We start from the raw sequence: 21,974 nt of genomic DNA, 5'->3' as shown, positions 1-21,974 counted from the left end.
TATACTGCTTAGTTTTTTAAAATATCTTTAAAGAACTTTAAAACATTAAATATATAGATTCAACCTTAATATACGTAATGAAATTACATTTCAAACATCAAAATAAGTATGAGTTACACAATCTTATTGCATTGCATCATAGAGGTTAGCTGTATCTTAAAAATGCATCCTACTTTCCTATCTCTAAAATCATGAGGCCTTTACAATTCATTACAGCTTTTAGAAGAAATGTTTTGGAACATTTGTAGCTCACATCTATTCTTGAAAATTTGTAAAATTTACCCCTCATAATCCTTTAATCTTCTCCAAAAAGAATAGCCTTCTATAATTATTTCTGTTATGATTTTCATTCTGTAGCATTCATGTGAATGCGTAGAATAGTTAAAATGACAATGTTCCTCTTATTCAAAGTTTGTATAAAATTATAGTCTAGTTCCCTTATAGATGAACATTCACATGGCATCACATTTATGTCAATTAAAAATGAATCAATTATACCTATTACCTTATTAATAGCAAGATGAAAATATACTAATCTATGTTAAATTAATGATAAATCTCCATCCTAAAACAAATAAGTCACTAGTCTAAAGAGATATTTTTGTTTTCAAAAGGGTCAACAGAGCATAGTGTTCAAACATACATGTATGTACATATTGCATTCACAAACACGTACCTGCAAAAAAAAAAAACAAAGAAAACAAACAAACAAACACGTACCTGCACTCACAGGCACGTGTGGTGCACAGATATATCACCTCTTTTTTTGCGTGTGGAAGGCTCTCCTTTGTCCACATTCCAAGACCTGCAGGAGTCCAGTGTTGGACCTAAGACCTGAAGTTGACATACCTTTCTGCTCTAGTAGGCAGAGGTGGCAAACTTCCTCCTCTGAAGACTTGGCCGCAGCACTAACTTGTTGATTGTATTTCTTGGCAAAACAGTTGTGATATTATTATTAAAAAATATATGTAAAAGTATATATTATACATATATAAGCTTGAAAATGTCTGCAGTATATGATATTTCAGAAAGTGAAACTATTTTTTGTCTCCCAGGGGAAAGGGTGGTGGCCTTTGCTGCTGTAGAAGGAATTTTCTTCTCGGGATCTTTTGCTGCTATATTCTGGCTAAAGAAAAGAGGACTTATGCCTGGACTTACTTTTTCCAATGAACTCATCAGCAGAGATGAAGTAAGGAATGAAGTATTCTTCTACTTATATTTGTAATCATAGCTGCTGTTCATTTATCTTTCCTTCTGCTGAAAATACTTATGGTGACACAAATATCCTGTTAATTAAAATAAAACAGGAAGTCATTTCTTCCTTGGATATTAAGACTCTGTGTTTTCTTCCTACCTCTCTTACTGTTCCTCCTCAATCTCTGCCCATCCTTATGTACCAATGTACTCCTGGGTTCCCACTTCGGTCGCTCTCCTTCCCTATACATGACCTCCTGGCTGATCTTATTTATTCCCATGGAATCAGCTGCCACCTAGATGCTCATAACAACTAAAACTTTATCTGTAGCCTGGTTATTCTTTCCTGAGCTCCAAACCCATAAATTCAAGTGCATGATAGACGTTTTCTCCTGGAAGGCTCCACAGATATCTCAAACCTAGTATCAAGCTCATCATCTTTCTCCTGAAATGTGTTCTTCCTGTTTTCTCTGTCTCATTGAGTGCCTCTACCTTCTACCCAGTCATACGAATTTGAAATTTGGGAGTCATTTTAAATTGCTTCTTTTTTTTTTTCTTTGCTATATCCAGTCAGTCACTAAATCTTGTCTCCCTCTGTCTGCAACACTCTTTCCACCTTTTTTACCATTTTTGTTTTCATCTGTTGATTACCTTCTCACAAGTTGCCACTTAAAACTTTCCTACCCCAATTAGGTAAAACTGACCACTCTTTGCTCTATGTATTCCTTTGAAACCTGAACTTGTCCCTACCTTAGAGTCCATAACATGTATTGCACTTCTTTTTTTTTTTTTAACATATTTATTGGAGTTTAATTGCTTTACAATGGTGTGTTAGTTTCTGCTTTATAACAAAGTGAATCAGTTATACATATACATATGTTCCCATATCTCTTCCGTCTTGCGTCTCCCTCCCTCCCTTCCTCCCTATCCCACCCCTCTAGGTGGTCACAAACCACCTAGCTGATCTCCCTGTGCTATGCGGCTGCTTCCCACTAGCTATCTATTTTACGTTTGGTAGTGTATATATGTCCATGCCACTCTCTCACTTTGTCACAGCTTACCCTTCCCCCTCCCCATATCCTCAAGTCCGTTTTCTGGTAGGTCTGTGTCTTTATTCCTGTCTTACCCCTAGATTCTTCATGACATTTTTTTTTCTTAGATTCCATATATATGTGCTAGCATACAGTATTTGTTTTTCTCCTTCTGACTTACTTTACTCTGTATGACAGACTCTGGGTCTATCCACCTCACTACAAATAACTCAATTTCGTTTCTTTTTATGGCTGAGTAATATTCCATTGTATATATGTGCCACATCTTCTTTATCCATTCATCTGTTGATGGGCACTTAGGTTGCTTCCATGTCCTGGCTATTGTAAATAGAGCTGCAATGAACATTTTGGTACATGACTCTTTTTGAATTATGGTTTTCTCAGGGTATATGCCCAGTAGTGGGATTGCTGGGTTATATGGTAATTCTATTTTTAGTTTTTTAAGGAACCTCCATACTGTTCTCCATAGTGGCTGTATCAATTTACATTCCCACCAACAGTGCAAGAGTGTTCCCTTTTCTCCACACCCTCTCCAGCATTTATTGTTTCTAGATTTTTTGATGATGGCCATTCTGACCGGTGTGCGATGATATCTCATTGTGCTTTTGGTTTGCAATTCTCTAATGATTAATGATGTTGAGCATTCTTTCATGTGTTTGTTGGCAGTCTGTATATCTTCTTTGGAGAAATGTCTATTTAGGTCTTCTGCCCATTTTTGGATTGGGTTGTTTGATTTTTTGTTATTGAGCTGCATGAGCTGCTTGTAAATTTTGGAGATTAATCCTTTGTCAGTTGCTTCATTTACAAATATTTTCTCCCATCCTGAGGGTTGTCTTTTCATCTTGTTTATGGTTTCCTTTGCTGTGCAAAAGCTTTAAGTTTCATTAGGTCCCATTTGTTTATTTTTGTTTTTATTTCCATTCCTCTAGGAGGTGGTCAAAAAGGATCTTGCTGTGATTTATGTCATATAGTGTTCTGCCTATGTTTTCCTCTAAGAGTTTTATAGTGTCTGGCCTTACATTTAGGTCTTTAATCCATTTTGAGTTTATTTTTGTGTGCGGTGTTAGGGAGTGTTCTAATTTCATACTTTTACATGTACCTGTCCAGTTTTCCCAGCACCACTTATTGAAGAGGCTGTCTTTTCTCCACTGTATATTCTTGCCTCCTTTATCAAAGATAAGGTGACCATATGTGTGTGGGTTTATCTCTGGGCTTTCTATCCAGTTCCATTGATTTATATTCCTGTTTTTGTGCCAGTACCATACTGTCTTGATTACTGTAGCTTTGTAGTATAGTCTGAAGTCTGGGAGCCTGATTCCTCCAGCTCTGTTTTTCTTTCTCAAGATTGCTTTGGCTGTTCGGGATCTTTTGTGTTTCCATACAAATTGTGAAATTTTTTGTTCTAATTCTGTGAAAAATGCCAGTGGTAGTTTGATAGGGATTGCATTGAATCTGTAGATTGCTTTGCGTAGTAGAGTCATTTTCAAAATGTTGATTCTTCCAATCCAAGAACATGGTATATCTCTCCATCTATTTGTATCATCTTTAATTTCTTTCATCAGTGTCTTATAATTTTCTGCATACAGGTCTTTTGTCTCCTTATGTAGGTTTATTCCTAGATATTTTATTCTTTTTGTTGCAATGGTAAATGGGAGTGTTTTCTTAATTTCACTTTCAGATTTTTCATCATTAGTGTATAAGAATGCCAGAGACTTCTGTGCATTAATTTTGTATCCTGCTACTTTATCAGATTCATTGATTAGCTCTAGTAGTTTTCTATTGCACTCTTGTCTCTCTCCTCTACTGGACTCAAGTTCCTTGAGTGCAGAAACCTTGTCATTTATCTTTGTGTTCTCAGTGTTAGACAGTTATAGCCATTTGGGTCACATTTATTGACTAATCCTGGCTCCTTAGCTTATTTCTAAAGTGAATTTGTCAAGTTACTTAACTTCTCTGAGCCTCAGTTTCTTCAGTTATACACCTTAACAGACTTTTGTTAAAATGCAATGAAACAATATGTAAAAGTACTTTTTGGGAATCCCCTCATAGTCCAGTGGTTAGTACTCTGTGCTTTCACTGCTAAGGGGGAGCGAGTTCAATCCCTGTTTGGGGAACTAAGATCCTGCAAACCGCATGGCATGGCCAAAAGAAAAAAAAATACTTTGTATAATTACTTTGTGTTGTTTTGTGTCTTTAAATTTCTAATAATTTTTATTATTAATGTTATATATGATTATTATAGAGAATTAAGAGAATAAAATCATTCAGTCTCAACACGCAGAGATAGCCACCTTCCATATTTTGTATTTCCTTTTGGACAATTTCCTACATTTAAACCTATGTAAATATATACAAACATATTTTTATAATTTGAGATATTCTGCGTTTTTCGTATTTTTTTGAGCTAAGATCATCTTTTTTCACTAAGCAGAATATTATGAACATTATTCTATGACATTAAGCATTTTTCAGAAACAGTTTTGTTAGATTATATATTACATATCCTAATGAGTACATGTATCATTTATTTGACTATAATTAGAAATTTAAGTCGTTTCCTGGTTTTTTGTTTGTTTTGCTATAATGCAAAATGACTATCTTTGTATATAAGCTTTGTCTCAATTTCATACTATTTTCCTAAGGTAGATTCCCTAGAAATAAAACTACTAGAGTATAAGGCATGAACATTTTAAAGGCCATCATACTCACTTGCAGATTTCTTTTCAGAAATCAGATAACAATTTGTAGCCCTGCCTAACAATGTATGAACATGTCTTTTCTTACTATACCCTTACCAGATTTACTTGTTAAATATTGGATAAATTTGATAGGAGTAGTTAGTATCTCATTATTAGTTTTAGTTGCATTTATTTGATTACTGCTTAGATTGAACATTGTTTTCATAGTGATACTAGTCATTTGTCTTTTTTTCTGTAGTTACCTGTTCTGGTCTTTTGCTTTTATTACCGTCGGTATATATTCCCAATGCACAGTAACTGATTAGGCTCTTTCAATAAGTATTTGTTTATTGAGTTTGTTATATTTATCACATGAATATAATATAAAATATGAATTTTGTTATATTTACTGCAAATATTTTCCCAGTTTGTCATTTGCTTTTTAATTTTGTTTGTTCTATTTTTTTTTTTTTTTTTTTGGGTGAAGTAGATGAGGATAGCTTTATTTCTTTGCTAGGCAAAGGGGGACACAGTGGGCTCCTGACCTCGAAGAAAACTACATTTCTCTGTTCGAATCTGCCTTTGGAACTCAGGGAAGGTCATGGAGGCTGGAGTCTTGCCTACAAGAAATAGGGGACAAAAGGGCCTCCAAGCCTGGGAGCCCCACAGGGCCTCACTCAGTTTCACTCCACACTTTTCTTTGATATTCCTCAATCTTGAGGACAGATATTGGACAAGAAAGGGAACAATCATTTTGGATAGAGATGTTAATCATAAACAGAGGAACCCTGTTTTAGGGAGACTTGGTTTTAATCCTTACTTCGGTTTTTATCTTTCCCCAAATCTTTCAGGGAAGTGGGTGATGACTGTTCTGACTACTTCCTGCTCAGATGGGGCATAGTCCTGCCTAATTTTTGGGCAATAGATACCAAATTAAACATATTTGAGTTCCACATCCTGGATCCGAGTCTTATATGATTAAGATCTCAATTCCTTGGTCCGGTTAGAGGTAAGAGTGACAACTGGAACTTTAGTAGACAGAATGGATCTCATTCCCTTAGGAATTCAGGATAGGTCTGAAGGCCAGTTTGGAACTGGTACTTAGGAGAGACTTGTTGTAGCCAGTTGTTTCCAAACTATCCCTTGTATGGTGAAAACCCATCAAGGCAATCCTGAAGACCTGGAAATAGGAAGCTGACCACATATCTAGCAGTTAGAATTATCAAAAAGAATCAGCATATGAATCTATAGGTAGAAGGTATGAGAAAGGCTAAGAAAACAGAATTTTCATTCTGCTTGTCGGAACAAATACTTGTTTCCCAAAGGGTGAGATGTCCACTTCTCGGGAGTCTGCTCGCTGGCTGTAGGCAGGCTTGGCTGGTCAGTCTCTGGTAATCTTCTTACTCTGGTGTGATGTACCCATGGCTTTACTCCATCCCATTTTAGAGAGACGTGAGTAGTAAGAAGAATGTTAATAGGATCCCTTCCTAGGATCCCTTCTGTTTCTCTTTAAGCTGCTGCTTAGGTCCTTGCTCTTTCCATACTTTCAGCAGCACCTTGTCTCCTGCTTTGAAGGGATGCAAGAGAGCTTCCAGGTGAGGGGGAGACCTGTGGAACATAAACTCATCCATGCATACAGTTAACAATTGACCAGTCTGTTGTACATAGTGTTTAATTTTTTTCTTCCTGTGTTAGATGTTTCTCTTTTTTACTGTTACTACTTTTTCCCTTCTGGCTGGAAAGCCTTCTACTCAACCTTGATCCGGATGTAATCCTCTTAAATCTTTAGCCAAAATCTCATTGAAGAGGGTGAGGGAATTTTTAAATCCTTGTGGCATCTTTGAGTTTGACATAGCTCAGAAAATTCCAAGTTTACAATAATACAGGAATGAATGTGTCTGAAATCACATCCACAATGGTCATGTAGTTTTATCATAATTACTCCATTTTGACTCTCAAATGCATTCCCCATGTCAATGTTAAGGCAGACGTACAATGCACCTCTGAAAGGCCACAAAACAGGCCGCTTTTTACCGCTTTTTAAAGTTAAACCATGTATAGGCCAGAGTGACTTCCTCATACCTCAATATGTGCAGATTTTTTTCTTTCATTTCCCCTTTTGATTGCAAATCTTTCAGTAGAAGACATTGATGATCAAAATATCTGTCCCTTGGTGCCAGGGTGATTCAGCTGTTTGCCCCAGGTGTAGATCATGTCCCTTGGTGCTAGGCCTCCTTTGTATTTACCTAGTCAATCCACATTGGGGGAAAACTGATCAAGTACAGTGAACAAGCACAGAGGTATGTTAATGAGGACATGCTTTATAGGCTATACATTTTATCATTTATACCCAATTGTCACACAAGCATTGTACATGTGCTTTCAGCAATAGACCTAAAACAAGCAGTGGTACATGATGAGTAATTACACTCTGATACCTTCACTGGGTAGTTTTCCTTTCCTCCTAAACATCAGGGCAAAAGTGTGACTAACACAATAACTTTCATAAATTCAAACTTCAATTAACAGAACTAGAATTTCATATCTATTGAAACATAATCCTTTTCTCTAAAATTACCCCCATTTTCATAACCCAAGAGTCTCCAATTTCTGGAGGGACTAGGCAGAGATAAAAGAATATTTCAGTTTTTCCTACAGAGGTGTAATTTACCCAATTGTTCTAAGTCATAAGTAGCTTGAGGGGAAGGGCTTCCCTATGTCTGGGAAAACATAAACATTATTTACCAGCCCACTCAGTAACTAATCCTTTTGCTAACTTTTTATGAAGCCATCAGATTCTCCATTAAGATTTTAAATTTCTTAACCAGCTCAGCTGTATGATATGAAATTTATCAGAGAACCTGTATTTGTCAAAAGGGGTCCTTCACATAAGCCTTCTTGAAGATGAAGTACCTTTGCAAAGCATCAGAGTACCGCAGCAGAAAAGACTTAAAAGGGCTCAGTTAAGCATCTGACTGCAATGTAATTGGTAAGAAACTTGGTTACAATAACCAGGATTACATTTAACTTGACTGGATTACATTTAATTTAACATACCAAATAATCCTAGTTAAATATTTCTCTCTCTGAGATGCCTCAGGGGCCCTCTGAAGAATCTCAAAGTTAGCTGGAGATCAAAAGAACCTTTAGAAACTGCCAAACAATACTTACCTCATTTTATACAAGTGAAAAGATTTCAAGGGCAAATAGGATCTGGTCTTGCCCTAGCCACTCCCAGCAAAATCCATTTACCCAACTAGATTTAATCCAATCTTTGAAAATCCTGATCATGCACAACTTTGAAAACATGTGCTTTCTTGTGGAGAATTATTCCTAAAGAGTTTACCCAAAAGCTCTTATCTCACTTGCATTACTTAACATTGATGACTCTAAAGACATGTCTATGTTAATCAAACCAACAAGCTTAAGCCACCTTCAATAGCAGATATTAATTCAGTACTGAATATTTCCCAGATCATGTGGTCCTAAAATTTATCTTGGCCATTTTTCTAGACATTTAGATATAATTTGTAAGTGTTTACTTTTAAGTCAATTAGATAGAGCTCATTTACAAGTTAACTTTTATGTAAAGACTGAACCAGAGATCTGAGTTTTTTTGCTTGAGTTTAAAAAGGCCTTCTTTCCCTGCCTTTTTCTTCAGTCTCAGGAACTAGAGATGGTCTAGATAAAATAAGTGTTCTGGCGGGCCCAGGCACAGGGGGAGAGAAATAACAATTCCTTTTCATGGGGGAATAGCTGAAGATCTTCCAATTTTGTAAAAATACCCTGGGTGGGGTGTTATAAGATGGAACAGAGCTCTGATCACCCATAACAAGGCTAGTCCAGAAGGGAAAATCCCAACCAACATTCTGCCACAGGCCAAACCAGACACAATAGGACGGATTCCCTGGTGTTGTCACACGTGAGCCCTGTTAGTGAGCCCTGTTATTCAAAGACGTCTCAACCAGTCAATGTACTGACATGCATACTTACAACAAACATGGTCCCACGAACAAAACATGTACAACTCTTTTCTCAGTCTTCCTTATTTTCCTTTCCCTTCAGAAACAACCAGCTCTAGGCAAAATGACTTTCCTTTCTCTTTGTACCATCAGCTTGTTACCTAGCTGCTCACTTTTATTATGTAACTGCGTGAATGCTTGAAAATATGGAATTTCTCCTGTTTTTCTATTCCTGTGACAAAACAGCTCTAGCTGGAGAATAGTGTAATAATTTAGGCTACCATTCAAAGACCATCTTTCCTCATTTGGGCTTCCCTGGTGGTGCAGTTGTTGGGAGTCCGCCCACGGATGCAGGGGACACGGGTTCGTGCCCTGGTCCGGGAAGATCCCACATGCCGTGGAGCGGCTGGGCCCGTGAGCCATGGCCGCTGAGCCTGCGCGCCTGGAGCTTAAGCTCCGCAATAGGAGAGGCCACAACAGTGAGAGGCCCGCGTACCGCAAAAAACAACAACAACAACAAAAAAAACAAAGACCATCTTTCCTCATTTTCAAGAAATGTACGGTTGGCCAAACAGAATTACAATAGAATTTCATTTTTTTCCTAGTTATAGGTTTAGAACTATAGGTCGATGAGTCTGCCAAGATTTTTCCACAGGGGGCTATCAGATGGAGAAAGAGGAGGAGAAAGAGGGGAAGGGGAAGAGGAAGAAGGAGAAGGAGAAAAAAAGAAAACGGAGAAGAAGGAGAGGAGGAAGAAGGAGGAGAAGGAAAAGAAGAAGAAGGAGAAGAAAAAGGAGGACTTCCTATATTTGATTGATAGAACACTCACGAGCGGACTGAAAACAAAACAGAACCCTCGCCAGCAGACGGAAGCCTTATGCCAGAAAAAAACAGACAGCACAAAGCTCAGAGTGGTTGCTTCCAAGTCCTACTTATCCCATGACCTTAGTCTAAGCTGCGCCTTACAGATGGGATTTCTGAAAGAGAAAAATCCCCAGATGGGAACCAAACGTTCCCCAGATGGAACCAAAAGTTCTTCAGAGGGACAAAATTGAAGGAGCCTGAGAGTGCACTCCAAGGGACTTACCCAGATTCTGGCAGAGGTGTTGCGACATCAGACGCTATCTTTTCTGCTTCCCCCAAAACAATTCCTAGGAGTAGGACATCCAGGGCGGTCCAGGCAGGAGGAAGAGAGGAAGAGAGGAATGTCCTCAAGGCAAAAAGGGCCTCGGCAGTTGCTAGGGCGGGTCCCTCTTCCTCTGTCTATTCCCACCTCAGAGTTCCAGCTGCCAGGATGGCAGACAGGGTTATGACTGGGGGCTCGGCCTCCAGGCAAGGGTCCCAGTTGATCTGGCTTCTAGGGACACCCTCCCCGGACCGTCCCCGAGGCAGTCCCTTGGTGATCACCAAAATTGTTACCGAAAGCTTGGCCTCTCTGTATACCGGTGCCAAATCGAATCTCGGGACAGAGTTTTGGGTGAAGTAGAAGAGGATAGCTCTATTACTTTGCCAGGCAAAGGGGGACACAGTGGGCTCCTGCCCTCAAAAAATTGTGGTGTCCCTTGTTTGTTCTTTTAATGTACAAAACCCTGAAATTCGTGGGATCTACTTTCAGAGATGAGTTAAATAGTCACACATACTTTGGTTTTGGCTTTTGAACATTTAACTCTTTAATGCCATTGAAATTTCTTTAGTACAAGTATGGAATGTAATATAAATAAAGCATAGGATAAGTTAGAATGTAACTTAATTTTATTTCACACACTCTTCAGAAGTTTTTCCAATTCTCTTTAAGTAATCCTTCCTTCTCCATTGACTTGTGATGTCTTCTTTATTATATATTAAGACTTCAAGTATACTAAAATCTGTTTCAGGGCTTTTTCTTTTTCATTAACCTATATGTCAATATCATGCCATAATAAACTATTTTAATTATTGTAGTTTTTTATGTTTTGATAATTAGTAGGCTAAATCTCATAACTTTTATTTTTAAAGTGTTCTTAAAAGATTCTGCCCATTTAGTCTTCCAGATTAATTTTTTAACTTAAAAACAACCCCACTAGGATTTTGATTAGAGTCGCTTTAAACCTGAAAATTAATTTTATTCCCTTATTGATTTAACAATTACAAGTGCCTGCCTTTGACTTACTCATCTCTGTAATAGATAGCTAGCTGTCGGTTCTAATCAACACTACGTTGTCACCTTTCAGCAGTTCATTTGAAATGCAGCCTTTGGTAATTTGAAGTATCCTCTTGAGTCAAGTGGAGGGGGTATGTTTCGCTAGTAAATTTTCTAAGATTAGCTATTTAAAGAGGTTTTTTCCTAATGGTTTCTTCTGGGAATGACAATTTAACTAGGTAAATAATCCTTGGAAAACAACCCTTGATTTGAGTCTTATCTTTCAGTTGTCTGGGTTTTTGTTGTTCATTTAGAAAAAGCTAAGCAGCTCTGATTTGTAATCCTCTAAGCGTGTATTCCTTCCACCTTCTCCTCCCTTGTTGGCTTACAGATTCATTTCTTTTTCTTTGTAGTTTAGAAATGTTAATTGACTCTGCCTTGTTGTCAGTCTCTAATTGTTAATTTTGTTTAGAACTCCATCATCTTTCTATGTCTCTGACCTTTCTCTTTTGTTTTTTTTTGAATTTTCGTCTGTTTTCAGCTTTATACCATCTGTTCTGTGTTTTGAAATCCCGATTATTGTAGGTTGAATCTCCTTGCTCTGTTCTCCAATTATTTAATTTCTATGTCATTTCATATATTTGCATAACTATTCTGTTCTCCAATTATTTAATTTCTATATCATTTCATATATTTGCATAACTATTCTGTTCTCAAGGTATTTCACAATTTTGCTTTCTTTTGTCGTTGAGTTATCTGCAATGTCATTTCTGCTTTATACAGCTTCAGATGGTATCCTTAATTCTTCAGTTTCCATTTTCATTACACTGAATTTATTTTTATCTTGAGCCATTCTTGTTTAATATAACTTGTGTTTTTGAAATCTCTGAGTTTCACCTGTTCTTTAAATACTTAATTGTTTTTCAATCATTTCTTAATTTTTTAAAAAACACTAAAAATGAGTGAATTTGCATTTTGGTTCTTCTTTGTTTTCCTTTCCAAAATGCTTTTGGTTGCAGATTTGTTGTTGTTAATTAATTCTTCTTTCATGTTAATGAACTGAGATTTGCTGGCATTGAAAATTTTTCATTATAGGTTATTATAATTGGCATTTTAATAAGGCTTGAAGAAAAGAAGTTCCTGACTCTGTTAATCCTTCTTCTGTCTTCCAGAAGTTCAGTGTTGCATTCCTAACTACTTTATATAATGCCTGATACATCACTGTGTGAAAATAGCTGATTAAACGTCCTTTGACAGTGATATTTTTCTTCTATTTTAGGGGCTTCACTGTGACTTTGCTTGCCTGATGTTTCAATACTTAGTAAATAAGCCTTCAGAAGAAAGGGTTAGGGAGATCATTGTTAATGCTGTTGAAATTGAGCAGGTAAGCAGGAAAGTTTACATAATTAGCACGTCTCTCTTTCTTTGATGTTTGTACCATTATTTCATTAGGTTGACGCATGAAATTGCCATTTTGTAGGTCAAAATAGGTATCAGCAATATTATATGGTCAACCTGGCAGTACCAATAGATGTTGTATTGCAGTTATTATGTCAACTTATAATTTGGTTTATAAGTCAGTCTTTATTATATATTAAGATCTTATGTATACTAAAATTTGTTTCAGGACTATTTTTTTTGTCTCGTTGATCTGTCAAATTTCATGCCATAAAAAACTATTTTAATTATCTTAGCTGTCTAGGTTTTTAGCTGCTAGAGGGCAGTGATGGTTTCTTGTTTTGTATTCTTAAACTAGCAGGGTATCTAGTTCGAAGCATGCATCAAATGTTCACAGAATGAATAAATAAATGAATTAGTGAATAGTAAAGTATGATTTAGGGCATGTAAAGATCTCTAACTAGAAAGACCTGGATGCTTCACTTAGAGTACTTTTATCATTTTAAAGAACTAGTTGAAAAGTAAAATAAGTTTTTAAACTTCTTTTTAATAGTGCATACTTTAACAGCCATAGTTTTCATATTGAGAAGAGAGAAAAGGCATAAATCTTGAATCACTTTTAGAACTAAATCCAAATGGTTAATATGTTTTTATTTTTTCTTTATTAAAACTTTACCACTGTGTTTCAATATAATTGGCGTTCAGTTTATCTCCCAATTCCCAGATGCATTTCTATTTCTTTCTCATTTTCTCTATTAATTGAGCTTTCTCTCTTTCCCAGTTCCCTTTCATAGTCACGTTCCCCACAACAGTCATCTTAGGTGAATCTTTTTCTGGGTATTTCAGAAAAAAGTATCTCCTTTTTTTCTATTGAGAAAACATATAAATTCAGGTCCTGTAAGTGCTACTTTAAAAAATACCGGTAGTGTAATAGTTTCAATTTACTTTGGCTATATGAGAATGTGAAATAATAATGTGAATAGTAACACCCCAAACATTTTTAAGCAAATGAGCGATGTTTGCCATGTTGAAGAATTTATCCTAGTGTACTTTCCTTGAACAAGATCAGTGACTTAGAAGATTAATAAAATTAGAACCCTCTTTTTATTTGGAAAACACATACAATTTATTGTTCTTTCTTTCTACTTTATTCTGTTTTTCTTTATATCTCAGGAGTTTTTAACAGAAGCCTTGCCAGTTGGCCTCATCGGAATGAATTGTGTTTTGATGAAACAGTATATTGAATTTGTAGCTGACAGATTGCTTTCAGAACTTGGATTCTCAAAGGTAAGGTGTTTAAAACGTATCACTGCTAGCTAAAATGTTATAGTGAGGTAAGGCCTCTAAAATACGTACATATTTCACTGAAAGCTTTTGTAACATACTAGTCTATTTTTTTTAATTGTCCACAGCAGCCTTGTTTTACATCAACAAATTGATTTTACAAAATCCTTAAATGAAACTTAAATGAAATTCATAACAGAAGTACATGTTGATAAATCTTAGAACTAAGATTTATTTAGTTTAACAGGACTATCTTTAAGTAATTGGATTCAATATGCAAATATATGTTTACCCTCAGATAAATCCCCATGTGTCTATGTTATAATTTGTGGGTTAATGCTTTTAAATAGGAAATCATTATTAGGAAGACATTAACTGTCATAATTTGACTCTTTGAACTCAGTTGTCTTTAAGTTATTTCTGTCATTTTGTTTATCAGAGATAATGTACCTGAATTTACATGTGTGCTTTTCACATGACTTAAGAGGTGGAGGCTGCAGCCAGACTACCTGGGTTTGAATCCTTTATTCCACCACTTTCTAGCAATGTGACCTTAGGCAAGTTGCTTAACAACTGTCTCAGTTTCCTCATCTGTAAAGTGAAGATAATAATAATCCTTACTACAAATTATTGTTGATGAGTTGGTATACTTAAAGCACTTAAAATAGTGTCAGACATACAGTAAATGAACACTAAATGGTCATGTTGTATTCATCATAAATGGAACATTCACAGAAATTTACTATGTACTATAATATGTTAATTAGAAATTATAGGTTTTGATTTCTCAGCATGGAAATGGAAGTTTAAATTAATGAGAAGAATTATGAAATCCATGATGCTGAGGTAATCATTACCTTTCTTGGTAATACATTTATTTTCTGGTAACTACAAAAATACTGTGATGAAAAAGTCAGATGGGGCAAAGATTTTTTGTAATTATAAACTGTAAAATATCACTATTTATATATTTTAGTTGCAAGATCCTCTCTTTTTACTGATCATTAGTGAGAGAAATAAAGATTATAATTACATTAATATGATCTCTGAAATTTATAAACTATGTATTAAAAGAAATTGTTTTTTTTCCTAAGTTATACAATATGTTTGTTATAGGAAAGTTAATTTGTTTACTTAAACCTTAAAGTGAACTCACTATCCTTTAACCCACCACCATATCCTCACACCCACACATCCACATTCTCCTGCTTGTTGGAAAACTACACACCCCTGAGTCTAGTTTTTCCTTTGGGAACTTGCTAACTCTAGATATATAAAACATGCCTCCTAAGAAGAAAATCTGGATGTAGTATAAAACATTATTTTTCCACAGGCCTTCAAAATATCTCAATAAATTTCAAAAAGCAGAAATTATACTGACCTCTTAGATTTAATGCAATAAAATTAGAAATTAACAATAAAAGATTACCAAAAAGTTCCATCTTCTTAGAAGTTGAGACTATATTCTTTAAAACGAGAGTAAAAATGAAAATAAACTAATAGAAAATATAAACTAAATGGCATTAAGATTACTATATATCACAACTTGTAGAACGCAGCCAAACAGATCCTCAGAGGAAAATTTGTAGCCTTGAATGTCTATTAAGAAAGCAAGGGGCTTCCCTGGTGGCACAGTGATTGAGAGTCTGCCTGCCAGTGCAGGGGACACGGGTTTGTGCCCTGGTCTGGGAGGATCCCACATGCCGCGGAGCAACTAAGCCTGTGTGACATGGCCGCTGAGCCTGCGCGTCCAGAGCCTGTGCTTGCTCTGTAATGGGAGAGGCCACAACAGTGAGAGGCTCTCGTACCGCAAAAAAAAAAAAAAAAAAAAAAAAAAAAAAAAAAAAAAAAAAAAGAAAGCAAGACAATTTAAAATACATGAACTAAACTTTGAACTCAAGGCACTACAAAAAAAATTATTCTTATAATGTTAGTTTTTGGTAAAATAAGAGATTATTTAAATTAGCAAATGGTTGTCATTTATACAGAATTCTAAATAGAAGCCACATTAATGTTGTTTTCAACTTTTCTTTTAGTTTTGGATTAGTCAATAAATATTTGAGTACTTCTATGTGTCAAAACCAAGCTACTTAATTTAAGTTGGTCTTAGTTACTTTGTCCATGACATGAACGACTTGGATCAGATTTTTTGGAAGATACCCAGTTTTAAAATCCAGTGAATCTATGACTTGTTCTGTGCTCTTTCCACTGTATCCTGCTGTGAGTGATAACTTACCTTTTCACCGCCTCTTAGCAGTATTTCTGACAGGCAATTTCACAGAGTTCCACAGCTCAACCACACCCAGCATATGTATTTTTTTTGGAAAAAAAATACATATTGCCTTTTTAAGATATAAATCACAGAACATGCAGTTCACCTATTAATAAATGTACAATGCAATGGTTTTAGTATATTTGCAGAGTTGTGCAGCTATCACAACACTTTGAGAATATTTTTATCACCCCACAAAGAGACTCTATACCCATTAGCGATCAGTCATTTCCTTTTCTTTCCTCCATCCCCACCATAGCCCTAGGCATTATTAATTTTTTGTCTCTTTAGATCTGCCTGTTCTATAAATCCCATTTCATATAAATGGAATCATACAATATATGACACATACCATATACTGGTATATGGTATATACAAAGCCAGTATAATGTTTTCACATTTCATTCATGTTAACATGTATCAGTGCTTTATTCCTTATTATGGCCAAATAATATTCCATTGTATGATTATACCAAATTTTATTTATCCATTTATCTGTCGATGGAGATTTGGGTGGTTTGCTTTTTTGGCTATTATGAATAATGCTGCTATGAACATTCATATATAAGTTTTTGTGTGAACATATGTCTTCATTTACCTTGGATATATAACTAGAAGTGAAATTGCTGGGTCATATAGTAACTCTGTTTTTAATCATTAGAGGAACTACCATACTCTTTTCCAAAGCCACTGCATCATTTTACATTAACACCAGCAGTATATGAGGGTTCCAGTTTCTCCACATCCTCACTAACACTTATTATCTTTTTTCCTTCCAGTTTTATTGAGATATAATTGACATACAGCACTGTATAAGTTCAAGGTGTACAGCATAATGATTTGACTTACATACATCATGAAATGATGACCACAATAAGTTGTCTTTTTTATTACAGCCATCCTAGTAGGTGTGAAATGGTATCTCATTGTAGTCTTGGTTTGCATTTCCCTAATGGATAATGATTTTGAGCATCTTTTCATGTGCTTATTGGCCTTTGTATATCTTTTTTTAGAGAAACGTTTGTCCATTCAGATCCTTTGCCCATTTTTAATTGGGTTATTTGAATATATTCTTATCTGTGGTATTCCTAATTCCTGCTGGAATATTCCTAATTTTAAAAAATCCTCTTTTATTGTTTTTCATGGATCACAGAAATATCTCCATTTCTATCAAGCTTTATCTCCAGGCCTGCCTCTTGAATTCAGAAGCAGTAAAAAAGTTTTGTCAACTTATGTGCCACTTTTTGTTTGGGGTTACTATGGACAGCATTTATTCTGTCTTCCCCAATCATGGTCCCTTAACATCAATTTGATGATTATATGTTCTCTTATGAACTAAGAAACATATTTATGTCCACAGTACATTGTTGGTAATTTAATATTTTGTAGTATCATGTAGATGTGACTATCTAATGGTAATACCTGTGAAAAATGCCTATAATACCTATGGTGTTTTAGATTTCTCAAGCTGTGAAGACATTTTAGTCATTTTAGTTTGGCATTAAATCTTTCATTTTAAAATAGTCTTTTTTTTTCTTTCTGCTTCTTTGAATACCAGAGATGCTCGTATAGTTTCTTTAAGAGGTTAATAGGTGATCTTAGTCATCTTAAAATGTATCAGCCTTGAGTGCTTCCAGGACCCTAGGGAATAGTGTGATCTTAAGGTGACTAGACAAGTGTTGGGAGACCTGAGTTATCTATTGTTCTTCTTGTGGGATATAATTTAGCTTCTTCAGAATGTCTAACAATATTTCTTTTCTTTTCAGGTTTTTCAAGCAGAAAATCCCTTTGATTTTATGGAAAACATTTCTTTAGAGGGGAAAACAAATTTCTTTGAGAAACGAGTTTCAGAGTATCAACGTTTTGCAGTTATGGCGGAAACTACAGATAATGTCTTCACCTTAGATGCAGATTTTTAAAACCCTCCCCATACATATCTAAACTTATCATTGGTAAATAGCAGTCTATTTTTCTCTGCTTAAAAAAAAAAAAACCTAAAACATCTTCTTTAGGGCACAGGAGTTTGCTCAAAAGGAAATCCAAATATCAATCAAGTTGGATTTATAGAAATATGCTTTAATCTTCCTGTTTAACAGTCAGAGTATGACCTCTGAATGCTTTTGTTCATCACTAAAATAAAAGATGGCATTATATTTGTTAAGAGCATGGCGTGAGGGATCAGATAAGAGTTTGAGATTCTGTCCTACTCTGTGTGACCCTTGGTAAATCAGTTAATCTCTCTAAACCTCAGTGTACTTATCTTTAAAAGGAATGTAATAGTAGGTCCTAAATTCATAAAGTGTGTATGAGGATTAAGATGCAAAATAAGTTCTTAGCCAATACTGCTATTGCAGCCTCCTCCTCCTTCCATTTCCCCCTCCTATTATTATTATTGTTGTTGTTAGTAATAGTATTAATTGCAGTGATGTGATTAAAATACTCCCATCTCCTCAAAGTAATTGTGATTCTAGGTCCTAAGATCTAGAATTAGATCTTTGTATTTTTAATGTTTTAGGAAGAACATAAAGATTTCCTTAAAAAGATTATAATTTTCATTAACATGAGAAAAACTTCTTTGAATTTCTCAGTGTGTAGTTAAGAAAATTTAGTTCTAAGTTGCTTTGGGCAGGTTACTTATGGAGTGGAATCTAAGAGGTTATCATGATAGTTGACCTTGTAAGCAAAATGATTCTGCTCCTTCAGAAATTAAAAGGGTAATTTTAGTCAGACGTAGCCCTGGAATGTTTAAAACCAGGGTGAATTAGCTAGAATAGCATTTCCCAAAGAGTATTGTAAAAGCTGTTAGCCCCTCTAGATATTTTGTGGGGTGGTGGGGAGAGATTCTGTGGTCAAATGAGTTTGGGAAATATTGTACACTCCATTCCTCTTTAGAATGTATAGTCAGTACATCAAAGACTGAGAAATTCTGCAGTACATAAACTGATTTCCCCCTGCATATTGCAAACCTACTTAACAAAGATCTGTTTTTCACCTGTTAACATCTCACCTAACTATTGTTCTTCAGAACATAGGTTGGAAAAAGCTGGCCTAGATAACCGTTCTATACATGGAGGAAGGGCCTGTGGACCAAGCAAGGGAGAACCTGGTAGGGATTATTGAACCATTTCAACTTTGTGCCAAGCTGAGGAATGTACCTGTGATTGACCTCAGCTATATTTCTTATACTCCCACAACTCTTATATGCTGTTATGAAATTTAATTCTTTTATGGAACGATGCCTGCTGCATGATAGCAGATGGGGAAAGGCCAGCATACTGAGGAAAGGCCAGCATCTGAGAAGTCTGCTCCCTCTATTGTAGGGAACTGTCAAGAGGTAGCCTGAACCCAAGCAAGCAGTGGGGTTCCCCACTCACAGCAAATTATTTTATACAATTCTGGTTAATAAGGTTTAGATATTTTCTCTTTGCATAAATTTTTGCTCCATTCATTCCACAACTATCTAATGGATTAAAACTGGGAGTTTTCAAGCGGATGCAAAAGGAACAGGCCATAACTTTATATGTTAGAGGGGATATCAGAAACTTGAGCTATTTTGGCCTATAATAATACCATTTATCTGTTCAAGGCTTCATAGTTTGCCGAATGTTTTTGCATCACCTCATTTGATCTCACAACAGCCTTATGAGCTTGACATAGCAGGTAGTATTGAAATTTTTTTTTTGCGGTTTGCGGGCCTCTCACTGTTGTGGCCTCTCCCGCTGCGGAGCACAGGCTCCGGACGCGCAGGCTCAGTGGCCATGGCTCACGGGCCCAGCCGCTCCGTGGCATGTGGGATCTTCCCGGACCGGGGCATGAACCCGCGTCCCCTGCATCGGCAGGCGGACTCTCAACCACTGCGCCACCAGGGAAGCCCAGGATTGAAATTTATAGATGGAGAGAATGAGGCTCAGCAAAGTTCAATGACTTGGCCAAGATCTGCTCATACTCACTGTCCCTACAATATATTTTTTTTTCTTAGAAGTTGTCATATTTCTGATATTTAGTCCTTTGCCATCCATCTTCACTTGGTTTTCCCTATTTTTCCATTAAACTATCACATACTTTAATTAAGGTACCATATACATTCATTAAAGTATCATAGTATCATAAACATTTTAACTATATTCAGGAAATATGTTCAAAGACATTCATCTACTGCCATACAAAAACTTACATTTAAAATTGATAAAATATCGGTAGTAACATCAGAATGCAAGAAAAAAAGTTTTATATTGCACATTCCCTTTGTTTTGAATCCAAATCTTTCTCAGAGGTGATTACAGGTGCCTTAATATGAAGCTTATTTATCGTAGCAATAAACCTAACTGTATTGAGATGACATTTTAATACTGAAATACTGGATTTTTAATACACTGGTTTATTATATTCAGTATTCTATCCCCTTTTCCTGGCTTCCAGGTTTCATATTTATTTATTATGTTTAGTGTTTTGGTTCTTAGTTCTTAGGGAATCAAGAAGTTGTGGAATCTCTTTTTAATATTATCTGACAGGCAAAGAAAAAAATTCAGAGTATGTTTATAACTTTTGTTTTAACAGCACATGTATTTAAATCATTGCTATAGTAAAGTTGGTTATTTAAGAATGTAAAAACTAGTTGTTTGATGACAAATTGCATTTATTAAAAATATTTCCTTGTAGCCATGTAGAATCATGACTTGGAAGGACTCAGGAAGACTGATCCAGTGCTTTCAGGCAGGGCTGTTTTGCTGTTCAGTTACATACAATAATAAACAATTATTCTTACAGTTTAAGCTTACCTCAGTCATGTCTTTATATAGGAAATTTTCCCCATTCTCTCATTTTGGAACATTCAAAATTTTCAGCTCCTTTTGCCACTTTGGTTTTCATTTGTTAATGGAAAACGTAATTATAGAGAAAACACAACAACTTGTATATTTAAAAAATAAATTCTTTCATATTCAGAATTTTGCATTTTACATTTAAATATGCAAACGTCATACCACAGAATTCCCAGATTGCATTTGTGAAGATTAAGCTAAGGGCTGAATGTCACTAACTGATTTTCGGTGATAAAGAGGGCTGCTGCTGCTACAAGAATGCCAGTTTAATCCTGTAACCAGCTATTATGTTTTTGAACTAAGTTGAGTGAACTGGTAGCCAACTCAGGAACTCTTCCTCAGCAGAAATCTGCATGAGTAGCACAGAAGTGAGATCTGTATATCTTTGTTTTTCCCACCCTTCAAATGGTCTGCTCCTTTTTAGACAGCAACAGGTTTGAAGGAAAATCTGATATTTCTGAGGCATTAGGACAAAAGAATTTAAGCCTTTAAATTTGGGGCTTAATTCTGTTAAAGAAAATACAGGTGAAAATGAAAGGCTGAAGAATTTTTTTTGTACAGGTAAAAGCATAACAATTCAGTCTTTTTCTAAGTTTCCAGGAACCTTAACTTATGTATCTGTTTTACAACCGTGTTTTGATTTTTTCAAATGTCTGGTCATTTAGCAAAGCTAGTATCTACTGTTTACATAGAAAGGTTTATTAGGTGTGGTGTACTTAAATATTTTTAATGTATTTTACATTATGGTCAATCCAGCCAATCCTGCATATATAGAATTTGTTTTTTTCCCCAAAGAAATTAGTTGTTCTGTTATTTTATTAGTTTAGTACATTAGAATAAACTGTATCATAGCTACATCATTTTGTGTATGTCACTTTTGAGTAAGAATGTTTCTTTGTAAGTGCAGGGGCTATTCTAGTAAAGGAATGTATATATTTTCTATTTGAGTATACAGATAAATACATATTGGTATTACTATGTTTAACTATTCCTCCTACCACTCTTCTTTGACCTAAGTGGGAACCCCCACAGCTCTCTCTCATCTACTTTCTCCCAATCCATGAGCCTGCCTTTCTTTGTGTCTCTTTGTATCCAGCTGAGATTCTACAATCTATTCTATTACTAGTCGTAACATTCTCTATCAATACCCTGAACTGTGTTCTTCATCTGCATTTCTACCTTACACAGAAAATTC

General features: G+C 35.6%; 1 protein-coding gene across 2 annotated transcripts in view; it reads left to right on the top strand.

Moving 5' to 3' along the window:
* The window catches only part of RRM2B (ribonucleotide reductase regulatory TP53 inducible subunit M2B), a 37,948-nt gene extending 16,312 nt beyond the window's left edge, over positions 1–21,636 (top strand). For both annotated transcript variants that reach the window (XM_032610427.1, XM_032610428.1), the window contains exons 6-9: positions 1,056–1,189; positions 12,285–12,389; positions 13,577–13,690; positions 17,726–21,636. In XM_032610427.1, coding sequence (XP_032466318.1) covers positions 1,056–1,189; positions 12,285–12,389; positions 13,577–13,690; positions 17,726–17,878 — 506 coding nt within the window. In that variant the 3' untranslated portion in view covers positions 17,879–21,636. The remainder of the gene's footprint in view (positions 1–1,055; positions 1,190–12,284; positions 12,390–13,576; positions 13,691–17,725) is intronic.
* Positions 21,637–21,974: the final 338 nt, after the last annotated feature.

Source organism: Phocoena sinus, chromosome 17 (assembly GCF_008692025.1).
Source record: "Phocoena sinus isolate mPhoSin1 chromosome 17, mPhoSin1.pri, whole genome shotgun sequence".
Classification (NCBI taxonomy): Eukaryota; Metazoa; Chordata; class Mammalia; order Artiodactyla; family Phocoenidae; genus Phocoena; species Phocoena sinus.
The sequence above is the reverse complement of the archived record's forward strand: the minus strand, read 5'-3'. Positions and strand labels throughout refer to the sequence as shown.